The sequence below is a fragment of the Procambarus clarkii genome, chromosome 90 (assembly GCF_040958095.1).
Source record: "Procambarus clarkii isolate CNS0578487 chromosome 90, FALCON_Pclarkii_2.0, whole genome shotgun sequence".
Classification (NCBI taxonomy): domain Eukaryota; kingdom Metazoa; phylum Arthropoda; class Malacostraca; order Decapoda; family Cambaridae; genus Procambarus; species Procambarus clarkii.
The window spans coordinates 9530916-9557327 of record NC_091239.1 but is presented as its reverse complement, the minus strand read 5'-3'; the positions used below and the strand labels follow the sequence as shown (position 1 = coordinate 9557327).

General features: G+C 49.0%; 1 protein-coding gene across 16 annotated transcripts in view; it reads left to right on the top strand.

Annotated features, from left to right (window-relative positions):
• The window catches only part of LOC123746519 (actin-binding LIM protein 2), a 284312-nt gene that overhangs the window by 62210 nt on the left and 195690 nt on the right, over positions 1-26412 (top strand). For 4 of the 16 annotated variants that reach the window (XM_045728061.2, XM_069318323.1, XM_069318326.1 and 1 more), the window contains exons 1-2: positions 2469-2539; positions 7264-8178. The exons of 2 other annotated variants lie outside the window; for them this stretch is intronic. In XM_045728061.2, coding sequence (XP_045584017.1) covers positions 7587-8178 — 592 coding nt within the window. In that variant the 5' untranslated portion in view covers positions 2469-2539; positions 7264-7586. Of the gene's footprint in view, positions 1-2456; positions 2540-7263; positions 8179-26412 lie in introns of those variants that run through there. 10 more of the 16 variants (XM_069318319.1, XM_069318318.1, XM_069318316.1 and 7 more) reach the window with 6 other exon arrangements.

Below are 26412 nucleotides of genomic sequence, written 5' to 3'. Positions count from 1 at the left end.
GGAATGAGGGGAAATGGGACAGGAGAAGGGGGTGTCTCAAGACGGCAACAGTGTGTTGTCGTGGGGGCGTTGTGGTCGTTCTCATTGCCTTAATGAGAATGGCTGGTGAGTTATGCTAATTACCTCGTATCAAACACAAAGTGAATTACCTAGGATAAGACTCACTCGCACACACAACCCACCCCTCCCAACCCTGTCTCCATGTTCACAACAAACTGGGCCTGCCACACCTGCCACGCAGATGTGGCACAAACGAACCAAAACAAACGCCCTCCCTCTGACCTTGGTTCCTCAGTTGCCACATTAGTCTTCTTCAGTTGCCACAGCTATCATCCTTTGGTTGCCGCTTTTGGCTTCCTCAGGGTGGGCCACTTGCGGCTTCCTCAGTCTCCCATCACCTTTTCGACATTGCGTTTTGGGTTTTTTCCTCCGCTCGCTTAATTTCCCAAGAGGTTGCCGCGGTTAATGATGAGACATGGAGGTGTTTATTTCCGGCTTGCGACCTAATTATTGCCCAGATTACCTGCACTTCGTCACATTTCTTGCGCGGCCGGATGTGGTCCGGGGCGCTCCGAGGGCTTCTTCCGCCTCCTGCTGGGGCTTCGCGCATGCCAAGCCTGAAAAGGTACGCCCCACCTGGTTCTTGGACTTCGCGCGGGTCTTGGACTTCGCGTGTTCCAAGCCTGAAGAGATACGCCCCGCGCGGGTCTTGGACTTCGCGCGTTCCAAGCCTGAAGAGGTACGCCCCGCGCGGGTCTTGGACTTTAAGCCTGGCAATGGGTTTAATAATACATGGCATGTTTACATCCCATATACTGATATACTGATCTGAAATAAATGGTGATATTGGTGGTAGTTTCACTGGTAGTTGCAGTTGTATTAGTGGTAGAAGTGGTGGTAGTTGTTGTATTAGCTGTTGCAGCAACGTTAATTGTGATTGCAAGAGCAGTAATGGCAGTATAGTTGTATTGGCAGTAACAACGGTAAGCTTATTGGGCAACGGTAAGTTTGTCTGTGGTAGGAACAGAAGTGTGATCAACGGAAACAATTTTAGTTGCTTGAACAGCAATCACTTTATTATCTTTGTGCTGTGTTGCCTTCGGTGATTGAATGCCATGGAGGAAGTGTTTAATATTAGTACTGCCCACCTGTTGTTGCTGTCTGTTGTACTGTTGCCTGTGTCCACCTGTTGCTGCTGACTGTTATACTGTTGCCTGTGGCCACCTGTTGTTGCTGACTGTTGTACTGTTGCCTGTGTCCACCTGTTGCTGCTGACTGTTGTACTGTTGCCTGTGGCCACCTGTTGCTGCTGACTGTTATACTGTTGCCTGTGGCCACCTGTTGCTGCTGACTGTTATACTGTTTTGTGTCCACCTGTTTCACTGCTCTGTTCCCAACCTGGCATACCTTACCTTTACTGTTGTGTCCTGTTGCCATCTACCTGTTGGGTTCCCTCCCCCCCCCCACCTGTGGCACTAATCACCCACCACCTGGTGCTAATGAACAAGTTCATCCTGGCTGTAAATCATCATGGTAACTGGCTCATTAGTATATTTACGTCATCGTCTGTACGTCATTGTGCAAACCTTGTATTTTTACCTACAGGGTGTATTAAGCACTTTACTTTTTACTTACAGGGTGTATAACACAGTATATTTTTTTACGTACAGATTCAGTTTCCTGCCGGGCCACACCCTCTTGTCAGACGTTCCCAGGGTGTGACTTGCTACACTTGAGCCGTTTTCCCATCAGTGAAATACAGTCCAGTAATCTGTGGAGTGTTGGTGAAAATAATGTCCGGACAGAGGGTAGAGATCGGACAAATGAAATCGGTAGGAAAAAACGCCAAGTCAAGCTGTCTATGTCTGCTAGAATGTTTGGACATAGGTTGTGGAGGTTAGATACCTGGGGGGGCTAAATAAATTTTGCAGGGGGGATGGTCTGGGGTATGGGATGAACACACACACCTCGTCTTCCCCCCCCCCCCCCAAGTGCGCCCCAGAACCCCTCCCCCCAACACACCCCTAGCATACACCAAGTACCCCCCCCACCAGATCACACCCCCCTCACCCCAGAACCCCCCTCCCCCTACCACAACACAAACCCCATCAGAACCCCGGCATCTACCCCTAGTTGTACTCTAGGGGGGCCAGATTCACGAAGCAATTAAGGAAGAACTTAAGAACATATACATCTTTTCTCAATCTTTGGAGGCTTTGTTTACAACTATTAAACCGTTAATGAGCTCCGAAGCACCAGGAGGCTGTTTATAACAATAACAACAGTTGATTTGGAAGTTTCATGCTTGTAAACTGTTTAATCAACGTAACCAAAGCCGTCAAAGATAGAGGAAAGATGTACACGTTCGTAAGTACTAACTGCTTCGTGAATCTGGCCCCAGGATACAACTTGAGGGAGGAAGATAATTCCTGGCCGGCAACCGCTGGCTGGCTGGCTGGCTGGGCGGGTCCACCAGTTTGTTTTGGTCGTCAGCTGAGCGGCCGACGCCACGCGGGCAACAGGTAGACTCCTCCGCCAGGTGTGTTGTAACTGTCCCCGGCCCGCCTGCCCCAGGCCCAGTTTCCTGTGCTGTGGTGTTAGTGAGCTATATTTTTTCTACCCCAGACGTGGCCATACATTTGCAATGCTAACCACAATACATACATTTTCTCCTGTGCTAAAAGGACAAGGTTCGAGATCTGGTAAACGTGCAGTTGAGTGATCTATTGAACTAACAGCCACAACAGGTGATTGAACAGGTGTTCAGAGGCAGTAGGAGATAGTTCCAGGTTGTGGTGCCATTGTGGGTTTGTGTTGCACACAGTTTTCACCAACACCTTCAACAGGTGTTTGGGTTGTTGTACTGTAGGTGTTGAGCATCGTTTATGAGGCGCCATCAGGCCTCACGGGGAAAAAGCCGGCGGCTTGTCAAAGGTCCCATCCCCCCCACGTATTCCTTATGCATGTATGGACTTATAAAAAACGCAAGAAAACTATAATTTTTCCACTTTGATAGTTTTATATACATTTGTACCTCTTTCATGTAAGTTAATTTGACTTTTGTCATATATTTTGAAGTGATTTGTGAATCCATGTTTTACAAGTTCCCTGAATTGGGTTTTTCAGTTGTATAAATAATTTAGATTTTTCAGTATTATAGAATTTTTTTATTAGACTCGTGCGGTGGGGAAAGAGTTTGTTTGAAATAGTGTTCTGTTACACGTTGTTCAGAGGGGGGGGGTGTACATGTACACCTAGAGACTACGTTACACTTGGCCAATATTCAGGATTAAAGTGAACTTGCTGATTGGTCAGATAGCTTTTGCGGTGGGCTTAATCCTCCAGAGGTTGAATGGCCTACACCAAACACCAGTTTACAGCTCATGATGGATATGAGCTGTAAACTACCTTTATCCATCATTTACCGTAGTTGATGTATCGTCAACCACGGGTACGGTCTATCGGTGGTATGGACCTGTTGGACGTATCTGTTTTCTGGTGTCGGGCATAACATTGGTATCAGTTTGCAACTATTAAATATCATGGTTAAATGTCGGTATTTACAGAGTTTAGCAAACTAATATGATGACGAGTTAATATGATGACGAGATGGTTCTCCACTTTGTAGGCTGTAGGGGGAGGGGATGGTTCTCCCCCCCCACTTTGTAGGGGGGGGATGGTTTCCCCCCCCACTTTGTAGGGGGGGGGGATGGTTTCCCCCCCCCACTTTGTAGGGGGGGTGGTTCCCCCCCCACTTTGTAGGGGGGGGGTCCCCCCACTTTGTAGGGGGGGATTCCAACCCCACTTTGTAGGGGGGGGTTCCCCCCCCCCACTTTGTAGGGGGGGTTCCCCCCCCCCACTTTGTAGGGGGGGGTTCCCCCCCCCCACTTTGTAGGGGGGGGTTCCCCCCCCCCACTTTGTAGGGGGGGTTCCCCCCACTTTGTAGGGGGGGGGTTCCCCCAACTTTGTAGGGGGGGGTTCCCCCAACTTTGTAGGGGGGGATGGTTCTCCCCCCCCCACTTTGTAGGGGGGGGATGGTTCTCTCCCCCCCCCACTTTGTAGGGGGGGGATGGTTCTCTCCCCCCCCACTTTGTAGGGGGGGGATGGTTCTCCCCCCCCCCACTTTGTAGGGGGGGGATGGTTCTCCCCCCCCCACTTTGTAGGGGGGGGGGGGTGGTTCCCCCCCCCACTTTGTAGGGGGGGGTGGTTCCCCCCCCCCACTTTGTAGGGGGGGGTGGTTCCCCCCCCCCACTTTGTAGGGGGGGGTGGTTCCCCCCCCACTTTGTAGGGGGGGGGGGTTCCCCCCCCACTTTGTAGGGGGGGGGTTCCCCCCCCCACTTTGTAGAGGGGGGGGTTCCCCCCCCACTTTGTAGGGGGGGGTTCCCCCCCCACTTTGTAGGGGGGGGTTCCCACCCACTTTGTAGGGGGGGTTCCCCCCCACTTTGTAGGGGGGGTTCCCCCCCCCATTTTGTAGGGGGGGTTCCCCCCCCATTTTGTAGGGGGGGTTCCCCCCCCCCACTTTGTAGGGGGGGTTCCCCCCCCCACTTTGTAGGGGGGGTTCCCCCCCCCACTTTGTAGGGGGGGGTTCCCCCCCCCCCACTTTGTAGGGGGGGTTCCCCCCCCCACTTTGTAGGGGGGGGTTCCCCCCCCCCACTTTGTAGGGGGGGGTTCCCCCCCACTTTGTAGGGGGGGGTTCCCCCCCCCACTTTGTAGGGGGGGTTCCCCCCCCACTTTGTAGGGGGGGTTCCCCCCCCCCACTTTGTAGGGGGGGGTTCCCCCCCACTTTGTATGGGGGGGTTCCCCCCCCCACTTTGTATGGGGGGGTTCCCCCCCCCCACTTTGTAGGGGGGGGTTCCCCCCCCCCACTTTGTAGGGGGGGGTTCCCCCCCCCCACTTTGTAGGGGGGGGTTCCCCCCCACTTTGTAGGGGGGTTCCCCCCCACTTTGTAGGGGGGGGGATGGTTCCCCCCCACTTTGTAGGGGGGGGATGGTTCCCCCCCACTTTGTAGGGGGGGATGGTTCCCCCCCCCCCACTTTGTAGGGGGGATGGTTCCCCCCCCCCCACTTTGTAGGGGGGATGGTTCCCCCCCCACTTTGTAGGGGGGGGGGATGGTTCCCCCCCCCACTTTGTAGGGGGGGGATGGTTCCCCCCCCACTTTGTAGGGGGGGATGGTTCCCCCCCCCCCACTTTGTAGGGGGGGATGGTTTCCCCCCCCCACTTTGTAGGGGGGGATGGTTTCCCCCCCCCCCACTTTGTAGGGGGGGGGATGGTTCCCCCCCCCACTTTGTAGGGGGGGGATGGTTCCCCCCCCACTTTGTAAGGGGGGGGATGGTTCCCCCCCCCACTTTGTAGGGGGGGGATGGTTCCCACCCCCCCCACTTTGTAGGGGGGGGATGGTTCCCCCCCCCCACTTTGTAAGGGGGGGGGTGGTTCCCCCCCACTTTGTAAGGGGGGGGATGGTTCCCCCCCCACTTTGTAAGGGGGGGGATGGGTTTTCCCCCCCCCCACTTTGTAGGGGGGGATGGTTCCCCCCCCACTTTGTAGGGGGGGGGATGGTTCCCCCCCCCACTTTGTAGGGGGGGGGATGGTTCCCCCCCCCACTTTGTAGGGGGGGGGATGGTTCCCCCCCCCACTTTGTAGGGGGGGGATGGTTCCCCCCCCACTTTGTAGGGGGGGATGGTTCCCCCCCCCCACTTTGTAGGGGGGGGGATGGTTCCCCCCCCCCACTTTGTAGGGGGGGATGGTTCCCCCCCCCCCCACTTTGTAGGGGGGGTGGTTCCCCCCCCCCCACTTTGTAGGGGGGGGGGGGTTTCCCCCCCACTTTGTAGGCTGTAGTGGGGGTGACGTATCTTAAACAAGGCAGTGTATGTAGTTGTTTTTTTTATATTCAGGTACTGGGAACAAAGAGTTGCAAGTAGCACGGGCTATGGTGAGCCCGTAGTGGACTTACCTGGCACAGGAGCGGGGCTGCGACGGCAGTGTAGATATTACTTACGACGCGTTCACGGTTCATCGTTCTTCTCAACGGCCGTTGTCGGTAACCGTTATCTTGGCCCCGTTGTTGGTCCCTCACAGCCCCACTCAGAGCTCATATCATCAAAATCATCATCACAAATTACAAGCAAATCTTGGAATGTTAAGATTTAATATCACAACCCTGAATTAATATCACAATGCTTTCACAATCCTGAACAACACGTAAGAGCAGGACGCTTGTGTCTTCCACAACTGCTAAACCATTATTATTTTAGTGTAAAAAGTCTCTTCATTACACACACAAATCACAATTGCGTGATGCATCAAATGAACAAATCCACAAGGATAGCGTCAAATTAAGATAAGATTAAGAACAAATTAAGGCAGCGTCTGGGATGCTGTCGGACGCAGGTTCGAATCCTCGTCACGGCCCTTGTGGATTTGATTAAGTCTCTTCATGTTAAGTTCATTTGTTTCCAACGCTGACCTTTGATAGGTTGGGTCGTGCTTGGTTCTGTTTCGATTCGTATTTGGTTCATTGTTTTGTGCATGTATTTTTGGCTTGGTATTATTAAGGTTAAAAGTATTGATTCTCCAAGTGTAATTCTGTATTCTGGAATCGTTAACTTGTTTTCCTATCTATTGTTGCTTCAGGGGAGCAATGTCCCTCCGCGCCCCGGTCTCTGGCCAGACCTCTGTGGTCTGATCAATCAGGCTCTTTGACGCCGCGGCTTGGTACTCTTTAATTTCCAGTTCTCATTAAAAATTCTTCATTGCTTTCCAGTTCTCATATATGTGCAGGCTTCTTGTCCCCAACAAAATTAATTAAATTACTTGTATCAGTTTCACAAGACTCCCACAACCCAGCCCAGATACACTCAATGGTTTGTTTTTTCTTCCAAGCAAGTCGGTTTTTTCCTTAAAGTAATATAGATGCCAAGAGTCGTTAGCCTCGATGCCTTTGTATACCATAACTCTGATTTTGTTTCTTGATTTTAGTTCCTTATTTTCGCTTTTTAATCAGTATTTTTTGAGTGATTTGATCTCTTGATGGCTTCGGAAAATTATATTTTGTGGTTTCATTTTTTTTTCATTTTATTGTTAATATATTCTGTTGGAATGTTAGGGCATTTTAATTAATTCTAATTTGGAATCAGGTTAAGGTATGTGTGTGTGTGTTTTAAAAACCTTGATGAGAGGTATTGAGTATGATACACGCCAAGGTGTGGTGTCATAACGTGTACCTAAGCTAACCCTCCCAACTGATAATCTTGACTTAACTTGCAGATCAAGAGATTAATGGCGTCGACAGTGTGAAGTTGCATACCTCTTGCGCCCTTGCTGAGCCTAAGAGCAACAAGAGGGCGCGTCCTAGCCTGGTGACTCGGCTGGTCCTCGGGGTCCAGCTCGTGTCAACGGCTTCTGCACCTCCGCGGGTTTCTTCAACTCGTGTAGTGTTGTGTTGCTGGTTGGCAAAACTAGAAAATAGTGATAGTGCAACTTGCGCACTTACAGCGCATCGTTCGGCGGTAGTGCAGATGCGATTCGCTTGATTTAGTGATTCATTTCTTCTGGTAAGGTGTAGTTTGTGGTAGCCAGAAGCCGTCAAGATGGTTCTGCTGTGGACACAGCACGATGGGGAGCGCCTCGAACCTCAGCCCACGGATGATATCGTCCAAGAACACCGCAAGGATGACCCCTTACAGCAGCAGCAGCAGGCCAACAAGAACCTCAAGGGTGAGGTTGGTTCCACTTCTCAGGCCGGCGCATCTCCCGTCTCATCCACAGCTCAAGTGGATGATCTGAGCGCCGGTGTCATCCCCTCAGAGAAGCATTTGGTGACCCTCTGTCAAGTCTCAGAGATCATGGATAGGAAGAAGAGTAGCACCTTCATCTCTCCTTCTGTCTCTCCTGCGACTAGCTCCTCCTCGACCTCTCCCTCTCCTCCTCCAACCTCCAGCACTGCCACCCCCACCAGCGACCTGATGGAGGTGGTGTCGGTGGAAACACTGGAGGCTGCGGCACTGGAGAGTGCCTCCCGCGTGGCTCTAAGTAAGACCTCGACGCTGGGCCCATCAGCAGGCCTCGAGGAGGAAGAGTCGGAGGAGGAGCCAGGCAGAAAGAAGAAGAGCCACAAGAGAAAGTTCTACACCCTTCCCAGGAACTGGAAGAGCAAAGCTGCCGACTTCATCATGACTAAAGGTAGAGTGACGACCCCAGGAGTCGAGCCCCAGACTCCTCAACTTTGTTTCAGTAGCATTTCCATGTGGTACAATATATCCTTGTTCTTCATTTACCTCTTGTGTTTCAGAGTCTTCCTGTAGTATCCCTGGTTAAGGGGGTACCAGCTTCAGGTTTACTGTTGTCAGTGTAGGTAAATACAGGAAAAATGTATACTAACCTTATAATGGAACATGATTACTGTAAACTCGTATGTCTGCATCTGACCTTTTTACTACGAGTAAACCTAGGGTCTACAGTGAGAGGTTACCACAATACAAGACAAATGTAGTCTACTATCATCATCATTGGTGTTGTGATTGGTCTAAGGCGTGTTCAAGCAACCTCTGATTGTAGAGCGGTTCAGTTTCTGCATGTCCTTACAAACTCGCATCAAGTTGTTTATATAAACACAACTTAATATATAAATGTACGCATTTATATATCCATCGTTCTTGTCCGACCGCGAATTGTATTATACAATTGTGCACATTTGGGAACATATCCCAAGTGTTGCCTGAACACCTGTGTCACGTCGGGCAGGTGTTGAATTTTGCACAGCCTGTTTGATTCACAGGTCGCGTCGCGTTAGACAATAGTTGAGGCGTAGTTCATTAGGTTTAATTTGCAGTTGTTTAAACGTTGTTGTGGATATGTGGAACCGCGGGCCGCTCCGAGTAACAGTCTATTGGATCAAGTTACTCCAAATCAAGCCTGGCCCCGGGCTTGGGAAATACAAGAACTCCCAGGACTCAATACTGGTATACCATGGGTAGAACGTTCAAAAAACGATTGTTGAAAAAAACTGTCCACTCGCTACGTACGCCTCTATCCACTCACGCTTCCAGCCACTTTCACTATCACACATATAAATAATGATTGGTTGTGTCACTTCCTGTCCTACATACAGCATCTGCCCGCTCTCAGCTGGGGATGATAGTATCAGCTGGCTACGGCCACAGCACCAGCTGGCTTGGCTACGGCCACAGCACCAGCTGGCTGGCTTGTATCCGGAGGGTTGGGGGAGTTGTGGGAGTATTCTCTCTGTGTGTGTGTGTGGTTAGTAGTGGTGGTTGTGGCGGCGGTTGTCATGGTAGTGCTGGGAACGACTGTGGCAGCAGAAGCTGTTGTGGGAAGGAGAGGAGGAAGAGGAGGAGGGGTTAATGACTTGCTTGCGATTACCATGATACCTGAAGACGCCTCCCTCTCACACCTCTCACTTCTCGACCATCCTTGCACACTATGCACCCTCTTGCCTGCTCTTCCCTGCCTGCCCACCCTTGCCCACTACTCATCCCTTGTCCAGCGTGCTGGGTCGCGCCCAGCTGTGATCACATAAAATATATACGATATTGTAAAGTAATATTAGTAAATGGGATGTGGCAAGTGACTGTATGAAGCCGGAGGTGGGATTACAATATTTGTCCAGTCTAAAAGGGGGGCGCTTGTCCAGTCTAAAAGGGGGCGCTTGTCCAGTCTAATAGGGGGGCGCTTGTCCAGTCTAATAGGGGGGCGCTTGTCCAGTCTAAAAGGGGGCGCTTGTCCAGTCTAAAAGGGGGCGCTTGTCCAGTCTAAAAGGGGGGCGCTTGTCCAGTCTAAAAGGGGGGCGCTTGTCCAGTCTTAACGGGCACTATTCCTCCTGCCATTCCAATTTTCCATTGGGACAACCTCCCACGCTAGTCCCTAGGCGTTACCATGGGACTATCTCTCCATCAGTAGCGACTTACCAAGAGTGTGTGTGTGGCGGCTGCGTCCTCCCCCGCACCGCTCCCGCGCGAATGATCATGGGACTAATATAACATGACTGCCACATTTTATAAGGCTAAGAGAGTGTACATTGACGGTGTCATGGAGGAGGCAGACGGGACGTGACAGCCAAGGAACGTGACAGCCAAGAGACGTGACAGCAAGACCAGGGTCTCGAATCTTAGACGCATTTCCCCTGCTCACAAATGGTTATGGTGGGAATTTGCAGGGATGGCCGCCGGGCTCTCTAATTTGAGTAGTTGTAATGAGAACAGTTTTCCCAAGATTTGGAAATGTGAGAGTTGTGTATTTCCAGCTCTTGCGGTTCGTAATAGTTTTGTTGGACACCGAATTGTGAATGTTGAAGAGTCTTTAAAGACTGGCAATTGTTATTGTCTGTTGACGACAGCATTACCTTGACGTTATATTGACTATATAACGTCAAAGTGAATGTGTATATATAATATTTATATATTTATTTTCAGTGATGTTGCAGTATTTTTTAATAGAATGTTTGTGATTTTCTGGTATGGAATCTTTTGGGGTTTATTCCATATTTAGGGATTTATGGAAACTTTAGGGATATATATATATATATATATATATATATATATATATATATATATATATATATATATATATATATATTTTGGATGTTAGAGGCGCGGTCATTGACCAAAGTTACGAAACTGAATAATAGCGACCAGCGGAGCTCTTGCGGCAGCGGGCGGTCTACTTTGCCTTTCCCACTAACGAGCGAAGTGGCTAGTTTACCTGTTACACCTCTAGCTCTGTATTTCTTGGTGGTTACTTTACCTGATATATCTCAAGCTCTGTAATTTTTTCGTGGTTGGTTTACCTAATACTCCTTTAGCTCTGTATTTGTTCACTTCTAAGTACTAACAACTTTGGGCTAATAAATGTTAATTTAATCTGGTGAATTTGCGTCTGAGTATTTAATGCTAAATAATATACAACTTTATCATTCGGCGGCATTCAAAGTCTCCAACACTGCCAGGAGAAACGTTTATTGCAAAACCCGTCATGCGTAGCCTTGCAACAGGTGAAAGACGGGTCTTTATCGGTGTTTTCTGAGCAAGGTTAGAAGCTAGTGTCTTGGGGCTAGCTTGATCAAACTTTGCACGGTGATTGATGACGGGTAGGTGCCCAACATGGGCCGACCTGCTAAAATACCTAACGAGGGTTAATTTTTGTGTGGTGGTGGTTGTTGGCGGTGTCGCATGAGCTTCGGTAAATGAGAAGAAGATTCATGTACGCTCACGGGCGAGGGAGCGCGCATGTAAACACCACCACACCCGCCATCTGTCGGCGAGGCGGAAACTGTGACCAGCTGCTGTTTCCGGCTTGTGTGTCTACCACTTTCTGCCTCACATCCCCTACCCCCACATCCCCTACCCCCCCTGAGCCTACCACATCCCCTACCCCCTCCCCACACTGCTCACCCCCCCCCTACCACACACCCTCACCCCCACAACACCCTCACAACCCCCCTCTATAGACGGTAGAGCGACGGTCTAGCTTTATGCAGGTCGGAGTTCAATCCCCGACCGTCCATGTGGTTGGTCACCATTCCTTTCCCCCCGTCCCATCCTAAATCCTTATCCTGATCCCTTCCAAGTGCTATATTGTCGTCATGGCTTGGTACTTTACCCCTGATAGTTCCCTCACATCCCCCTCACCCCCCACCTACCCCAACCCTCCTCCTTCCCCCTCCCCCTACACATCCCCCACCTCAATTTGTACAGAAGTAAAGATCTGCTTTCTCTGGCTGTCTGGCGCTCTGGTGTGTACACCCCGTGAGCTCCCGCTTGCTGTAGTGTAGGCGCTGGACGGCTCCACAACTTCTCTAAGGTTTACTGCAATCAAATAATTTTAATGTAAAGTGACTCAGTTTCTCAAGTTCTAGCAAAAGTGGTCCTCGAAATGGTCCACACTATACACACCTGACTAACCAGCAAGTGTGTGTGTGTGTGTGTGTGTGTGTGTGTGTGTGTGTGTGTGTGTGTGTGTGTGAGTGAGGGGGGGGAGGCACAACCACTGTTCAAGACACCGTGAATGTGTCAGTACTGCTGACGTCATCACCAGGAGGTCACAGGCGGAGCTTTTATTCACGTGTAGAGCAGAGCAGAGCAGAGGGGTGGGTGTGGGGGGTGTCAAAGCAGAAAGGAAGAGGGGTGGAAGGCTGCTAGTGGTGTAGGAGAAAAACACAGCTACACTTGTACCAGGTTTACGTGCTCACCATAGCCCGTGCTACATGGACATTTCGTTCCGAGTACCTAAATCTAAAACAACACTACTTGTACAAGGTGCCAGTCCCTGTGCCTCTGTAACACCTGCCCAGTGCTCACTACACCCTCAAACCTCTAAACACTTCAGGCAGAGCCGAACAGGGCTCTATGAGGCTCTGCGGAACATCTCCCACAATACGACTCGAACAATCTTAAGAGCTCTATGACTCGGAGTAAAATAAGTGAAAATCGGGCTGCAATATGCATGTGGAGTGCGAAATACCACGTATCATAAGTAGTATCCCTTGATTGTTTCCAGCGTAGGTTAGACATGTATATGAATGAGATTGGGTGGATATATATAGAAGCTGCCTCGTACAGGCCAATAGGCCTTCTGCAGTTACCTTCATTCTTATGTTCTTATCAAGGCGAGATGCACCCCGCCCTCTTCCCAAAGCTTGTGGCCCAAGAGCTTAGATCTAGTGGATGGAGTGGAGTGTAGTGTTGGGAGCCACGGAGGAAGTCAAGGATGGACCGTGGCTGGTGAAACTGGGGAATACTCAGGGCTGTGGTTGGCGGCCACCCCTGAGAGAGTAGAGGCTTCCACCAAGTCACCATCGTCTCCTCTCCAAGGGGGAGACTCCTGGAGACACACACAGAGGCTTCCCCTAAGTCACCATCGTCTTCTCCCTAAGGGGGAGATGCCTAGAGATACACACAGGCTTCCACTAAGTCACCATCGTCTCCTCTTTAAGGGGCAGACTCCTAGAGATATACACAGGCTTCCCCTAAGTCACCATCGTCTCCTCTCTAAGGGGAAGACTCCTAGAGACACACACAGGCTTCTACTAAGTCACCATCGTCTCCTCTCTAAGGGGCAGACTCCTAGACACAGGCAGACTGGGATTTGTGGGTGTCGCTATTTTTCTTTGAGGATTGGCGTGACCACAATTTTTTTTTGTTGGGTCACAAGAAGCGGCATTATTATTTTTTTCCCGTGGGAAAGTTGGCAGAAACAGTGTGGTTCCTGCGACTGTGAGTGACGAGCAGTATTGTATGTTCTTATGGGAACTCTGGACTCGTCACCATCTGGACTTGTCACCAAGTGTACTTGATGGATATCTTGCTGGACCCCCTCCTTCCGTCCACCTCAATTTTGATATCAAGTGAGTATGTGCTTGATGGGGTTCTGGGAGTTGTTCTACTCCCCAAGCCCGGCCCGAGGCCAGGCTTGACTTGTGAGAGTTTGATCCACCGGGATGTTGCTTGGAGCGGCCCGCAGGCTGCTCAGATATCATAGACTGTCTGTCAGTCAATCTAGACGGTCAGTCTAGACAAATAGTATAGTCAGACAGGCCGCTCCTTACCCCAAACTGCTTGAGTACAAGAGTAGGTAGCATTTAACTCCTCTTAGTAGGCTGCGAACTTGCCCTTCTCATGGTTCTTAATGAGCCTTTCCCACAAGCTTTTCCTGGAACACGATCTGCCAATCGGAATATTCCCAGACCCCCCCCCCCTCCCCGCTAGCTTCGAATTGCTTCCGAGTGAACAGGAGCAAACAGTTATGGATTGGTTCCCAGTCAATCCTCCCCGTGTTTTGTGTATGTGGTCGTTTCTTGCGAGTCCAACCTACTCCCTAAAATACATCCTCTTCTTCTAGCTTAAAGAATTCAATTGTATTGTGTGTGTTAGATAGCATGACGAGTCTTTAAAAAATGTGGGTGGCGAGGCTGCTGTCTCCTGCTTGACCGTGACGGGCCTGCGCACGCGCACTCCCCCAGCAGCAGGGGGGGGGGGGACGCAGTTGAAGCTGGGAAGGACGCAGAAAGTGAAGCAGGGATGGAGGCACGTCAGAGGTAGCTGGGAGAGTAATGCTTCGCCAGCAATTTGGTCTTGTATGTTGACCAGACCACACACTAGAAGGTGAAGGGACGACGGCGTTTCGACGACTTCTCAATCGACTTGAGAATGGTCCAGGACGGACCGAAACGTCGTCGTCCCTTCACCTTCTAGTGTGTGGTCTGGTCAACATTCTTTAGCCACGTTATTGTGACTCATCGCCTGCATTTGGTCTCGTATCCTGGCCTAGGACTGGGCACCAGTTCTTAGCTGTTCGCCCCTGTTCACCCAGCAGTAACAGGATACCTGCGTGTTACCCAATTGGCTTGGTCGTGTTCCAGGAAAAACTGGTGGGTCAGGCAATCTTACCATGAGCTATAAGAAGGAAAAGCTCTCAGCCTGCTGATTACGGGTTATTCATGCCCGTGCCACCTCTTGGGTGGCTTAATCTTCACCTGTCAGTCAGTCAGTCAGTCTGCTGACAGGACTCAAGTCATGTCCCTGTACCCCGCATCGAGTAAGTCCACTCCACTCCTGGAGTGGACTCTTGTCCACTCCAGACTCTCTAAAAGTTAGAACCCCCCCCCCCCCCACCCCTTTGGTATCTGATCCTTTCCCAGTTACTTTTTTTCGAAAGTTTGATCGTGTTATAAAGGTGTCATTTACATAATTGTAATTAATTATGAATGTTATTTACATACACTGTACATTTACGTACTGACCGGCCTTAGGTGACTGGGGTCTGCGTCAGGTCATAGGAATTAAATTTTGGTTCATTAAGGCAGGAATTGGCACAAGCAAGGTGACCTTCACTGAGGACCAGAGATTGAGATGTAATATTTAAGTCAAGTCAGTCGGGTTAAAAGTAAAGATGGCGATCTTGCAGTCTTTATTATCGTGGCAGTTAACACCGCTTCGTGTAAGTTATTGATTGGTTGACTTTGATCTTAGTCTTTTCAGGCTAGCAGTTATGTGGCATAGGTGGAATTGGAGTCTTGCTGTGCCCCCCCCCCAACACCCCCCCCTACACCCCCCCCTACACCCCCCCCTACACCCCCCCCTACACCCCCCCCTCTCTGGCCCTTACGTTACTCCCCCCTCTCTCTCGCCTCTACCTACCCCCCCCCCCCGCTCCCCTCTCCCCACACTCCCTCTCCCCCCCCATCTCCCCCCCCCTCTCCCCCCCTTGCCATTCCAACCCTTCCCTGCCACCCCCCCCCCTTTGCCCTTCCCATTCAACAGCTTCTAAGAACACATACATAACTTCGTTTAAGGTCAAGGGTAATCTTCCGTTATGACCTTTGACCTCATTACTCGGGATGACTTCGTTGCTCTCTCATTTCACCTCCCCCAGCCCCCCCCCCCCACCTCCATTCCGCCCCATGTCTCCAGTCCCCCCCCCCCCCCCTCGAATAACACAACCTCGCGCATGTTAGCATTTAAAAACATAAGAACAAAGGTAACTGCAGAAGCCCTATTGGCCCATACGAGGCAGCTCCTATCTATAACCACCCAATCCCACTCATATACATGTCCAACCCACGCTTGAAACAATCGAGGGACCCCACCTCCACCACGGTACGCGGTAATTGGTTCCACAAATCAACAACCCTGTTACCCAACCAGCATTTACCCAAGTCTTTCCTAAATCTAAATTTATCCAATTTATACCCATTGTTTCGTGTTCTGTCTTGTGTTGATACTTTTAATACCCCCCCTTGTTCTGTCCATTCATCCACTTGTAAACCTTTATGGAGACTGAACCTTAAATAATACATTTCCTAACGTATTTAAGTCAAACACTCCAGGAAGCTAACTTTTTTTTTTTTTACTTGATATTTTTTTTTTTTTTTTTTTAGCAAATAGCGCGTCGATTGGGTTAAACGGAGCCCGTTTTTTTAATTTGCTAGAACGTATAAAACACAACCTACTAACAGAACCAGGAGCGTACGAACCAAAACAATTCATCAAACGTATCGAGTCCGATGCACAGAAAACGTTGATATTTGTGAGCCGTTACTGTTCATAGCAGGTTGTATTTGAGGCGTTGGTAAGACCATGACTTAACGCGCCAAGCCCTGTGGACTATGACTACTGAACGCTGTCCGCTAGGCCGAGAGGACCTTGTGTGTATTCACCTAGTTGTGCTTGCGGGAATTGAGCTCTGCTCTTTCTGCCCGCCTCTCGACTGTCAATCAACTGTTTCTACTACTATTTTTTTCTCTCTCCACACCACCACACACCCCAGGAAGCAGGCCGTGACAGCTGACCAACTCCCAGGTACCTATTTACTGCTAGGTAACAGGGGCATAGGGTGAAAGAAACTGTCCATCGGTTCTCGCCGGCGCCCGGGATCGAACCCGGGACCACAGGATCAAGTGTCCAGCATGCTGTCCGTTCGGCCACCAGCTCCCTAGTGTGTGTGTGTGTGGAAGGGAGAGGGGGGGGGGTGTCTCGAGGAGATGTGTGTGGGGGGGGGGGGGGGAGGGAGAGAGAGGGGGGGATATATAGCGATTCCCGTTCGTTGACCAAAGTTCGACTTCCGTTTTGCTGGGTCTAGTGGTCCATGGTGTCTAATTGCTCACTTGCCTACCTGTGCTCTCCTCCTACGTGTGCTTGCAGGGTCGAGCCTCGCCTCTCGGGCCCCGCCTTTCCACCACCAGTAGTTCAATTCAGTAACTTTTTTTTTACTTATTTTCTTATATTTTCATTTAAAACCATATCGACTTGGCTTAGAGTACTTCCTCATAGTTCTACTCCAGTCGTTGCATGACAGGTGGTGAAGGAAGATTATCATGTAACACTACATCTGCTATCCACTATATCTACTACATTGTAACACTGTACTCTAAAATTGTAAACTAGATTATTCTGATTAATACCAATATATACTGAGTAACACTTCCTACTCGTTGCACTTGGTAACACTTTGTTATTAAGCACTGGGTATTCATTTAACGTAATATGAACTGATATATAATGTACCACTGATGGTTACACCGGAACCAAAGGTACCCTTCCAAGGAAATGCTAAACAGATAACAAATTAATCAATTACGCTGCCACCATCCTGCCTCTCCATTAGTTATATCAAGCAATGAGACAAATATTGTTTGACTTGGAGAGTCCAATTTTTTTTAACTGTCATTAATTACAGGTCAGTTGTTAACTATACATAGAGGAATTTGAAAGGTTCCAGATAATTGACACGAGGGGAAAGTTTAACATGAGTTAACTGAGAACAAAATATGATATTCACTAACTATAAGCCCTACTCTAACACTGGCAAATGTTAAGTAATTTAGACATGGAAAAATACCGTCAGAGATCACACATTACCTAAAGACCACTGCCTCTCGATCTGGTGGATTCACTCTCTCCCTTCCTGGCTGTGTGATGTTGGGGTTGGATGTTCTCACAGACCAGCCCTCCACTCTGGTACCCAGCACTCTCTCCCCCTAACTCCCCCACAGGGGGGCATATATACACGCCCCCTTGACTGACACACCCCCTATCAGCTGGAGAATAAGGGGTGGGGGAGATGTGCTGTTACTTACCTACATTGAGGGGGGTGTATTACCATACACCTCTTCAAGGATGGGAATTATTAATTATGGGGAGTGTAAGAGGGGAGAAACATTTTCCCCTCACCCGAATGTTGACACAGCCAACACTCCCCCTGCTGGTGGTTGACCTCTGACCTGGCAGAAAGGGGGTAGATCCCTGCTGTTTACACGTAAGAAACTGGGAGGTCTAATTCCATTACAATGTTTGACAAGATTATCATGAAATATCACCTTACTTGAAACTAGCTGACTGAGACTAGCCCAAGAATATTTTTAATTTTGAAAGACGATCCAGAGGTCATCTGGGCTGACCTCTTGGAGAAGGCTTCCCTGGGTGTGAACTCTTGGGGGGGGGGGGATGGGGACATGGGTGTTACAATCACATGACACAGGTGGTAGAGAAGCAAGATCTCATGACACAGGGGGGGGTAAAGCAAGATTGACACATGACACAGGTGGTAGAGAAGCAAGATCTCATGACACAGGGGGGGGGGTGAAGCAAGATTGACACATGACACAGGTGGTAGAGAAGCAAGATCTCATGACACAGGGGGGGGTGAAGCAAGATTGACACATGACACAGGTGGTAGAGAAGCAAGATCTCATGACACAGGGAGGGGTGAAGCAAGATTGACACATGACACAGGTGGTAGAGAAGCAAGATCTCATGACACAGGTGGGGGGAAGCAAGATAGACACATGACATACACCTCAGTAGGGCTGTTCCACACCTGGCTGCTCCACACCTGGCTGCGACACAGGGACTCCTGGAGCCCTCCAGACACCCAGACGACCTGCAATACCTGTCTAACTGGTCATTACAGGCCCACCTGGAGGCCAGCCGCTCGCTTAGTCATCTCAAACTCGTACAGTCAGCTATCCAGTAACTCGAGTCAACCAGTTAGTCGCCCAGTGAGGTAATCTATAGCTTACAGGGGCCATTGAGCCAGCCAAGCAATGAGCGCGGAAACCAACTAGCCAAGCCGCAAGAAAATCAAGCAAGCAGGCCAAGCAGGCAGGCAAGAATGGAAGCAAGCAAGCACTCGACCACCCATTCTGGCAAGCAATCAACCACTCGGGCATAACGTTACCCATCCAGTCCTGCCCCCCATAACCCCCCACAACCTCCACACACACGGGAAAGAATATACTGTTCCCATAAGGCCCACAACCGGTTCTTGTTCCTTCTGAAAGTTGTCCTTCCGGTTCTCAGAGATTCCAATTGTGTGCACCTGAGCCGAATCCGCTCACCAGATTGATCAATACAGGATCTTATTGTTCCTCAAGGAGCTTTTGAGGGGTCGCTGTTGTTTATTGATCGCTTATCTCTTAGGTTCTGAATTGCTTGGTTAGTTTTGCTTCCGGATTTATATATTATTAATTGACGAGTCTGGAACAAGTGGAGTACATAGTATGGAACAGGAGTACATAGACTCCTCGTTAGGTTGGTTCAATGGTAGTTTGTGGTGTTAGGTGGTGGTGTAGCTGTCATAACTGTTATGTACTTATCCCAAATCAGTTCCCCAAAATAGCTTCGTTGTGATAAATATTTTAAATTTAGATTTAATGTTTAGACCTGAAATGTAAGGCTCAGTGACAAGGTCATTCTCTCAACACTGACCAGAGGGTCACTGTGTTCGCCTAGTTGTATTCACCTAGTTGTGCTTGAGGGGGTTGAACTCTGCTCTTTCGGCCCGCCTCTCGACTGTCAATCAATCGACTGTTACTAACTAATACCAATTATTTTTTCACACACACCCAGACAGCAGCCCGTTGAAGCTGTCTAACTCCCAGGTACCTATTTACTGCTAGGTGACAGGGGCATTCTGGGTGAAAGAAACGTTGCCCATTTGTTTCTACCTGGTCCGGAAATCGAACCCGGGCCACAGAGTCCTACGCGCTGTCCACTCAGCTATCCACCCCCTCCCCTACAACCCTGTGTGTGTTGAAAGTGAAGGGGGGGGGGATCATTTTTCGTGTACTCACCTAGTTGTGTTTGTGGGGGTTGAGCTCTGGCTCTTTGGTCCCGCCTATTTAAGAACGTGTATTTGGTGACCAAGGCGCTCGTTCTCCTTCATCCTTATCTAAGACCAGAGATATGGTGGACCTCCTTGTTGGACCTTGAGTGATAATGGTGGTATTGGGGGGCAGAGGATAAGAGACCCGGGTACAGCCGGGTGTTCTCTCTAGTCGAGGAGACCCAGACAAACTTCAAGATCTATGTTACACGACCAAATATCCCATTCACTCCAAAACATCTACAACCTATACGGGGCTATTCATGCCCGTGCCACCACTTGTGGCGGCGTAATCTTCAACAACTCTAGTGAAGCCGAAATGGTGCAAATATGAGTCAAAATTGTTCGGTTCATATATTTTCACTTGGTACCTATGCTGGAGCTGGAACACGGTGGTGGTGGTAATGATTCACTAATGACTTAGCAGGTAGACAGGGAGAGCCTTCGACTCCAGACAGGTAAACAGAGACGGGCGTGCAGGCTGGAGGACTGACAGACACGGACGGGGTGAGAGTGAACCGGATAAACAAGGAAATGATGCAAGTTTGATAGAGAATGAGAGCGTTGGTTCCCCTGCTGGCGGTCAACCCAACATTGGTGGGTACAGCAACGCTCTCGCTTTTTGTGGAGCCGGGGTTCGATTCTCCAGATATTTATAGTCGTTGGGCACCGTTCCTTCACTGTCCTCGTGTCCCAGCTCCATTCACAGGGCCGTTAGAAAGAACTTTTTCAGTGTCAGAGTAGTTAACAGATGGAATGCATTAGGCAGTGATGTGGTGGAGGCTGACTCCATACACAGTTTCAAATGTAGATATGATAGAGCCCAATAGGCTCAGGAATCTGTACACCAGTTAATTGACAGTTGAGAGGCGGGACCAGAGAGTCAGAGCTCAACCCCCGCAAGCACAACTAGGTGAGTACTAACGGACACGCTGCAGCTGGGGTTCTGTGTATTCATTTCCTGCTCCAAAAAGTATCTTCGTCAGTAATTGTATCTTTTTCTCACAGAAAAATGTAATTATATATGCAGTGAGTAATACGTATGTGTGGGGGGGAGGGGGGGGGGGAGGAACTCGACTAATTACATTAACCTACCCTTCACCTGGGCTCGAACCCTGGACCCCAGAGGTGTAAAGGTACATACAAACCTGCATCTCCTTGCAGCTGTTCGCTCTCAACACTTCCGCCCTAGTTACCACACCTGACACCCCCCCCCCCCATAATCTCTCCCCCCCCCATAATCTCTCCCCCCCCCATAATCTCTCCCCCCCCCTTATATCTCCCTCCCCACTCCAACTTCGCATCAGCATCAGCCTCCGGTTTTCTCTTCGTTTCAGGAAGACCTTTGTGATAACTTGATCCAACAGGCTGTTGCTTGGACGCCCGCATATCCACTACAACCTGGTTGCTCCGGCTCTTCATACAGAAACTTAAATATTTTTGTTTAATATATCCACTTTTGTTCCGGCATTATTCCTTATGTATGTTGAGAGAATATTAAAGAATGGTGAACTTCTAATGTTCCTACACTGTTCACTTGGTTATGCCTATGGCACTCCATACTCGTCACTGGGTGTGTGTGTGCAGATCGTCTTCTTACAAATAACGTCGCTTTTCGCTCGTACACGCGCTACGGCCAAAAATGAACGTAATTTGAAATGAAATCGGCTCACGGAAGTGACGTACTGTCCCGTTTTCTGTTTGAGTCATCCGGTTTACTCGGTAAGGTTAGGAGAGGAAACTTTTTTCAGGACTTTTTGAAACTTTAGGAAAAATTCCTGCCCTCCTAACCTACTAGAACTTACTGTTTTGGAAAAAAATACAATTTATTTTCAATTTTTTCTCATTTTCAAATTACGTCCCATTTTCAGCCATACAGGTAAACGGCTAAATTCAGACGTAATTTTTAAGAAGACATGTTGTATGCGCGAACACTTTATCAAATGAATACTTCCTTTATCCAGTACACAGATCCCAAGCGTCGTGTCCCCTGGGGAATTTAGTGCCTAATGTATTGTTACCCTCGTAGTGGATGCTGTCAGACGGCCATTGTATCCGGCCCTGGCTTGGTACCTGTGGAGTTAGACTGATACAGTGCCAGATGTATCAACGCTGGAGCCTTAAGGTTGTTGTTGTTATAGATTCAGTTACTCGGAACAAGTTCCAAGCAGCACGGGCTATGGTGAGCCCGTAGCTTACCTGGCACAGGAGCGGGGCTGTGTCCCCGTAGCCTTGAGGGGCCGGGTGATGGGTGTATATCAATAGCTGACTCACACTCTTGTTGGAATGAGGCGGAAAATATAATATCCAGGAAGATTTGGATTATGTTCATATCCTTGGAATTAAAATTGTTTAAATATTTACAAATTGTTGACCAATCCCCACACTAGAAAGTGAAGGGACGACGACCTTTCGGTCCGTCCTGGACCATTCTTAAGTCGGTTGTGAGATCGACTTGAGAATGGTCCAGGACGGACCGAAACGTCGTCGGCCCTTCACTTTCTAGCGTGTGGTCTGGTCAACATATTTCAGCCACGTTGTGACTCCTCGTCTGCGCTTGTGTAAGTCGTTCCACTTGCCAAGATGCGGCTAGTTGACTTGACTGATGCATCTTTTGAGGAAGCTAAGCAATGGAACTCATCCTTGGTGTTAATGTGTGAAAGTCCCTCCTTCGTAGCTGCGTGCTGATGGTCTCCGGGGATCGCTAGCGAGAGTTGGTTCCATTTCTTGCAACCTTTCCCGTTGTGCTCTTAATGGAGCTGTTTATCTGTCTGTCTGTCTGTCTCTGTCTGTCTGTCTGTCTGTCTGTCAACACAAAGAATGTCATCATTCTCCCAGGACCTGTTTACCATTGTTTTGTTGAAGGCTTCAGCCACATCTTGGCAGGTTAGTGTGCCTTCAGACTTCTCCAAAGCTGACACGTGTATCCCTGGAAACACAAACCGAAACTGTCTCTATTTTCCGCTTGTTACAACTTGTAATAAAGTTGTTACATCTTGGCTTAACGTGTTTATGACGTATTAGAACGTTGTTACAACTTGCTATATTGGTTGTTATAACTGGTTAGAGGTGTTAAAACTTGTTTGAACGTTGTATTAACGTCGTAGTTTCGGTGTGTGTGTGGCGGGTATATCATACTATCAACAAGTGCAACAGATAAAGCAATTGCAGGTGCAATATTTCTAATGTTCTTGTTTGGTGGTTGTGCTAGTGGCTGCTGCTGGTGGTGGTGGTGGTTGTGCTAGTGGCTGCTGGTGGTGGTGGTGGTGGTGGTGGTGGTGTGATTGACATCCAAATTTTAATCGATTTCCTAAAATTCTCAAGGGAAGAGAAACACATAAGTATATTAAGAATTGTAATATAATAAAAATATATATCACATATGCTCTCAACCAAGTATTAAGGGGAGAGATGGAGAGGTAAGGGAGAGGGAGGGAGGGGAAAGGTAGGAGGGGGAGGGAGATCTACAGTTAATTAATCGGGGGATTTGAATGTGTACTCATCTAGTTGTACTCACCTAATTGTATTCACCTAGGTGTCCTTGCGAGGGTTGAGCTTTCAGTCTGTCTCTATGGCTCATTTGGGTACTCAGCTTCCACCTGTGTCTCCTTGTGCGTGTACCACCCGTGTTAATTAATCCATCCTAAATAATCCCTGTTAATTCCCCTGAGAATTTTATATGTTGTGATCATGTCTCTCCTCTCTCCTAGTGTCGTGAAGTGCAGTTCACTCAATCTTTCCTCGTAACTCATACCTCATAGTTCTGGGACTAGTCTAGTGGCATAACTCTGAGCTTTTTTTTCCAGTTTCGTCTTGTGCTTGACAAAGTACTCCATGCTGGGGCCGCATACTCCAGGATTGGTCTTACATACGTAGTGTACTCTGTAACTAGCTGACATGTAGTTATAAGGTGTGAAGGATAGATGAAATTGTTTATGTAATAATCTAAGATGAGGTCTCATAAAGACCTTTTGTGCCCTCTGTAATGCTTTTTGCGCTACCGCTCACAGGATGAGTATGGGGTGCACAATAAACTAGCCGCCTCCCGCGGCAACAATACAAAAAAAATCATACGTAATGTACAAGATTCTGAAAGATTCCTTACACAGGTTTCTGAAGACAGTTCTGATGTTAACCAGCTTCGCATACGCCGCTGATGATATTCTTTTGATTTAGGCTTCAGGAGACAGGTTTGGTGTGATATAAACTCCTAGATCTTTCTCTGTCTGTTTCGTGAAGGACTTCATCTCCCATTCGGTTTCCTGTGTCTGGCTTCCTGTTTCCGTGTGTGTGTGTGTGTGTGTGCGCGCGCGTGCGTGCGTGCGCGCGTGCGTGCGTGCGTGCGTGCGTGCGTGTAGGGGAGGGGGGGAATGGTGGTACAGTGACTGGGTGGTGGTCATGAACACACACACACACACACACACACACACACACACACACACACACACACACACACACACACATATATGTAATATAATATTGTAAAAAGTGTGTATATCAACTAGAGAGAGAGAGACAGAGCGAGACAGACAGACTAACCTTCACCTACATAACCAAGGTGTCTACACCTTCTGTAGGTTCATCTCACCGTCTTGGAAGGCTGCTGTCATACTCTTGTATGGTCAAATTGTAGGCGGCTACTACTCGTCACCATCGACACATCTCATACACACTATTTACCTCCAGCCAGCATCGCTCCTGTGATGGGTTAGTCCACTACGGGCTCACCATAGCCCGTGCTACTTGCCCCCGCTCCTGTGCCAGGTAAGTTACGGGCTCACCATAGTCCGTGCTACTGGGAACTGGTTCCAAGTAGCTAAATCTATAACAACCTCCTCCAGCCAGTGCATTAGTTTATTTTGCATAAATTTGCGTATATTTTGCATAAATTTGCGTATATTTTGCATAAATTTGCGTATATTTTGCATAAATTTGCGTATATTTTGCATAAATTTGCGTATATTTTGCATAAATTTGCGTATATTTTGCATGTATTTTGCATAAATTAGTTGTATTTTGCATAAACCGATACCCGCTGACACTCTGGAATCGGGGCATCTCATTTACAACTTTGGGTACCGGATTGTGGCTTGCAAACTCTATGGAAGTCGCATAGAACTTCTGGCTATGATGTAGCTCATCGTGGTTCAGTTGGTAGTGCGTGAGCCTAAAGTCCACGGACGAGACTTCGATCCTACTGCACGTTTCGACGTTTTCGACGTTCTATTGCCCTTCGTCGACCTATTGACGTCGCTGGAACGGTTAAATTTGGCTATTAACGTTCTTCGCGTATGTCAATGTTCCGCAATGTGACCGCTTGGTAGCACATGACTATAATTGGTGACGAGGGAACAGTGTCACACAGTGTGGTGACGAGGGGGGGGGACAGTGTCACACTCAGCCTGGCCCGCTGTTGCAGGTCAGAGCCTCAGTGAAGTTGCAATCATCTTACAACTGTCGAGATGACTGTTAAAAGATTTTCATGGTCAGTCTTGGGAGGTGTGACTGGCGGTCCACCACCTCATATCGTCTCTTAAAACCACCCCAATATGCTTGAAAGTAAACTTGAGGGATACTGGGGGGGTGGGTTTACGTTGTACACTGCCCTTGCAGCGTCTGTGATTGGTACTCTAGGAACCAGTTAGACGGTGCGTGCAGCGTTGATTGGTACCTTTAGCGTTCAGCAGTAACGCTGTCACGCATCCGGCGTTGTTGAGACTTCGTTCTATCTCTTAGAGCACCACAGTAGCGAGAGATGTGGCCAGGCGTCGCTGGGGCCAGGCGTCGCTGGGGCCAGGCGTCGCTGGGGCCGGGCGTGGCTGGGACAAGAATGGTGATATGAATAAATATAGGCAAAATTAATCTTAATTTGCCTTCTTGAGAAAAGGGAAGCAAAATGGTGAGGACTGAAATATACAATGGCATGAATAACTGATTCTTATTATTTATTCTGATTGGCATTCTTTAACGGATTGGTAGATAACGTCAAAATGCGACGCATCAGATGAGGATACAGGTTGCCCGCGATTGAATAACATTCAACAGGATAGTTGGGAAGACAGGAGACGGGGGTAGGGGATTTAAGGAGTTGGCTTTACCCGTCCATCCGTCCCCCTGTCGTACCTGGCCTCAGGTCGGGTTCTGGGAGTAGAAGACACTCCAGAAACCCTCTGCAGGTATGTTCCAGGTGTGTCAGGGGAGGGAGACTGGTCAGAGTCGAGGGAAACGTCCTGAGGTTGTCTCACCCCGGAAGTTTCGCAGCTGGGGAGGGGGACGGATGGGTGAGGGGGATGGAAGGGTGAGGGAGGGACTGATCACCCCTTTGTTCCCACCGGACACGCACTACACCTCCAGGAGGGTAGAGGGGGCGGGAGAGCCGTCCCTTCATGGGACTGAAAGTGACAGGAGGAGTATGGCAAGTGACAGTAGTGATGTAGACAGGAGTGACAGTATGGCCAACATTTTCCACATTAGAAGATGAACAGACGACGACGTTTCGGGCCGTTCTGGACCATTATCAGGTCGATTGGGATTATGGTCCACAATCGACTTGACAATGGTCCAGGACGGACCGAAACGTCGACGTCCCCTCGTCTTCTAGTGTGTGTTGATTAATCCACACACTAGAAAATGAAGCGACGACGACGTTTCGGGCCGTCCTGGACTATTCCTAAGTAGATTCCGTCCCCTGTCGTACTGTGTGGGGTTTGGTCAACATTTCTTCAGCCACGTTATTGTAACTCATCTTCTGCGAGTGAAGAAATTCTATTAAGCTGCTCATTCCTCTAGAGTTGTATC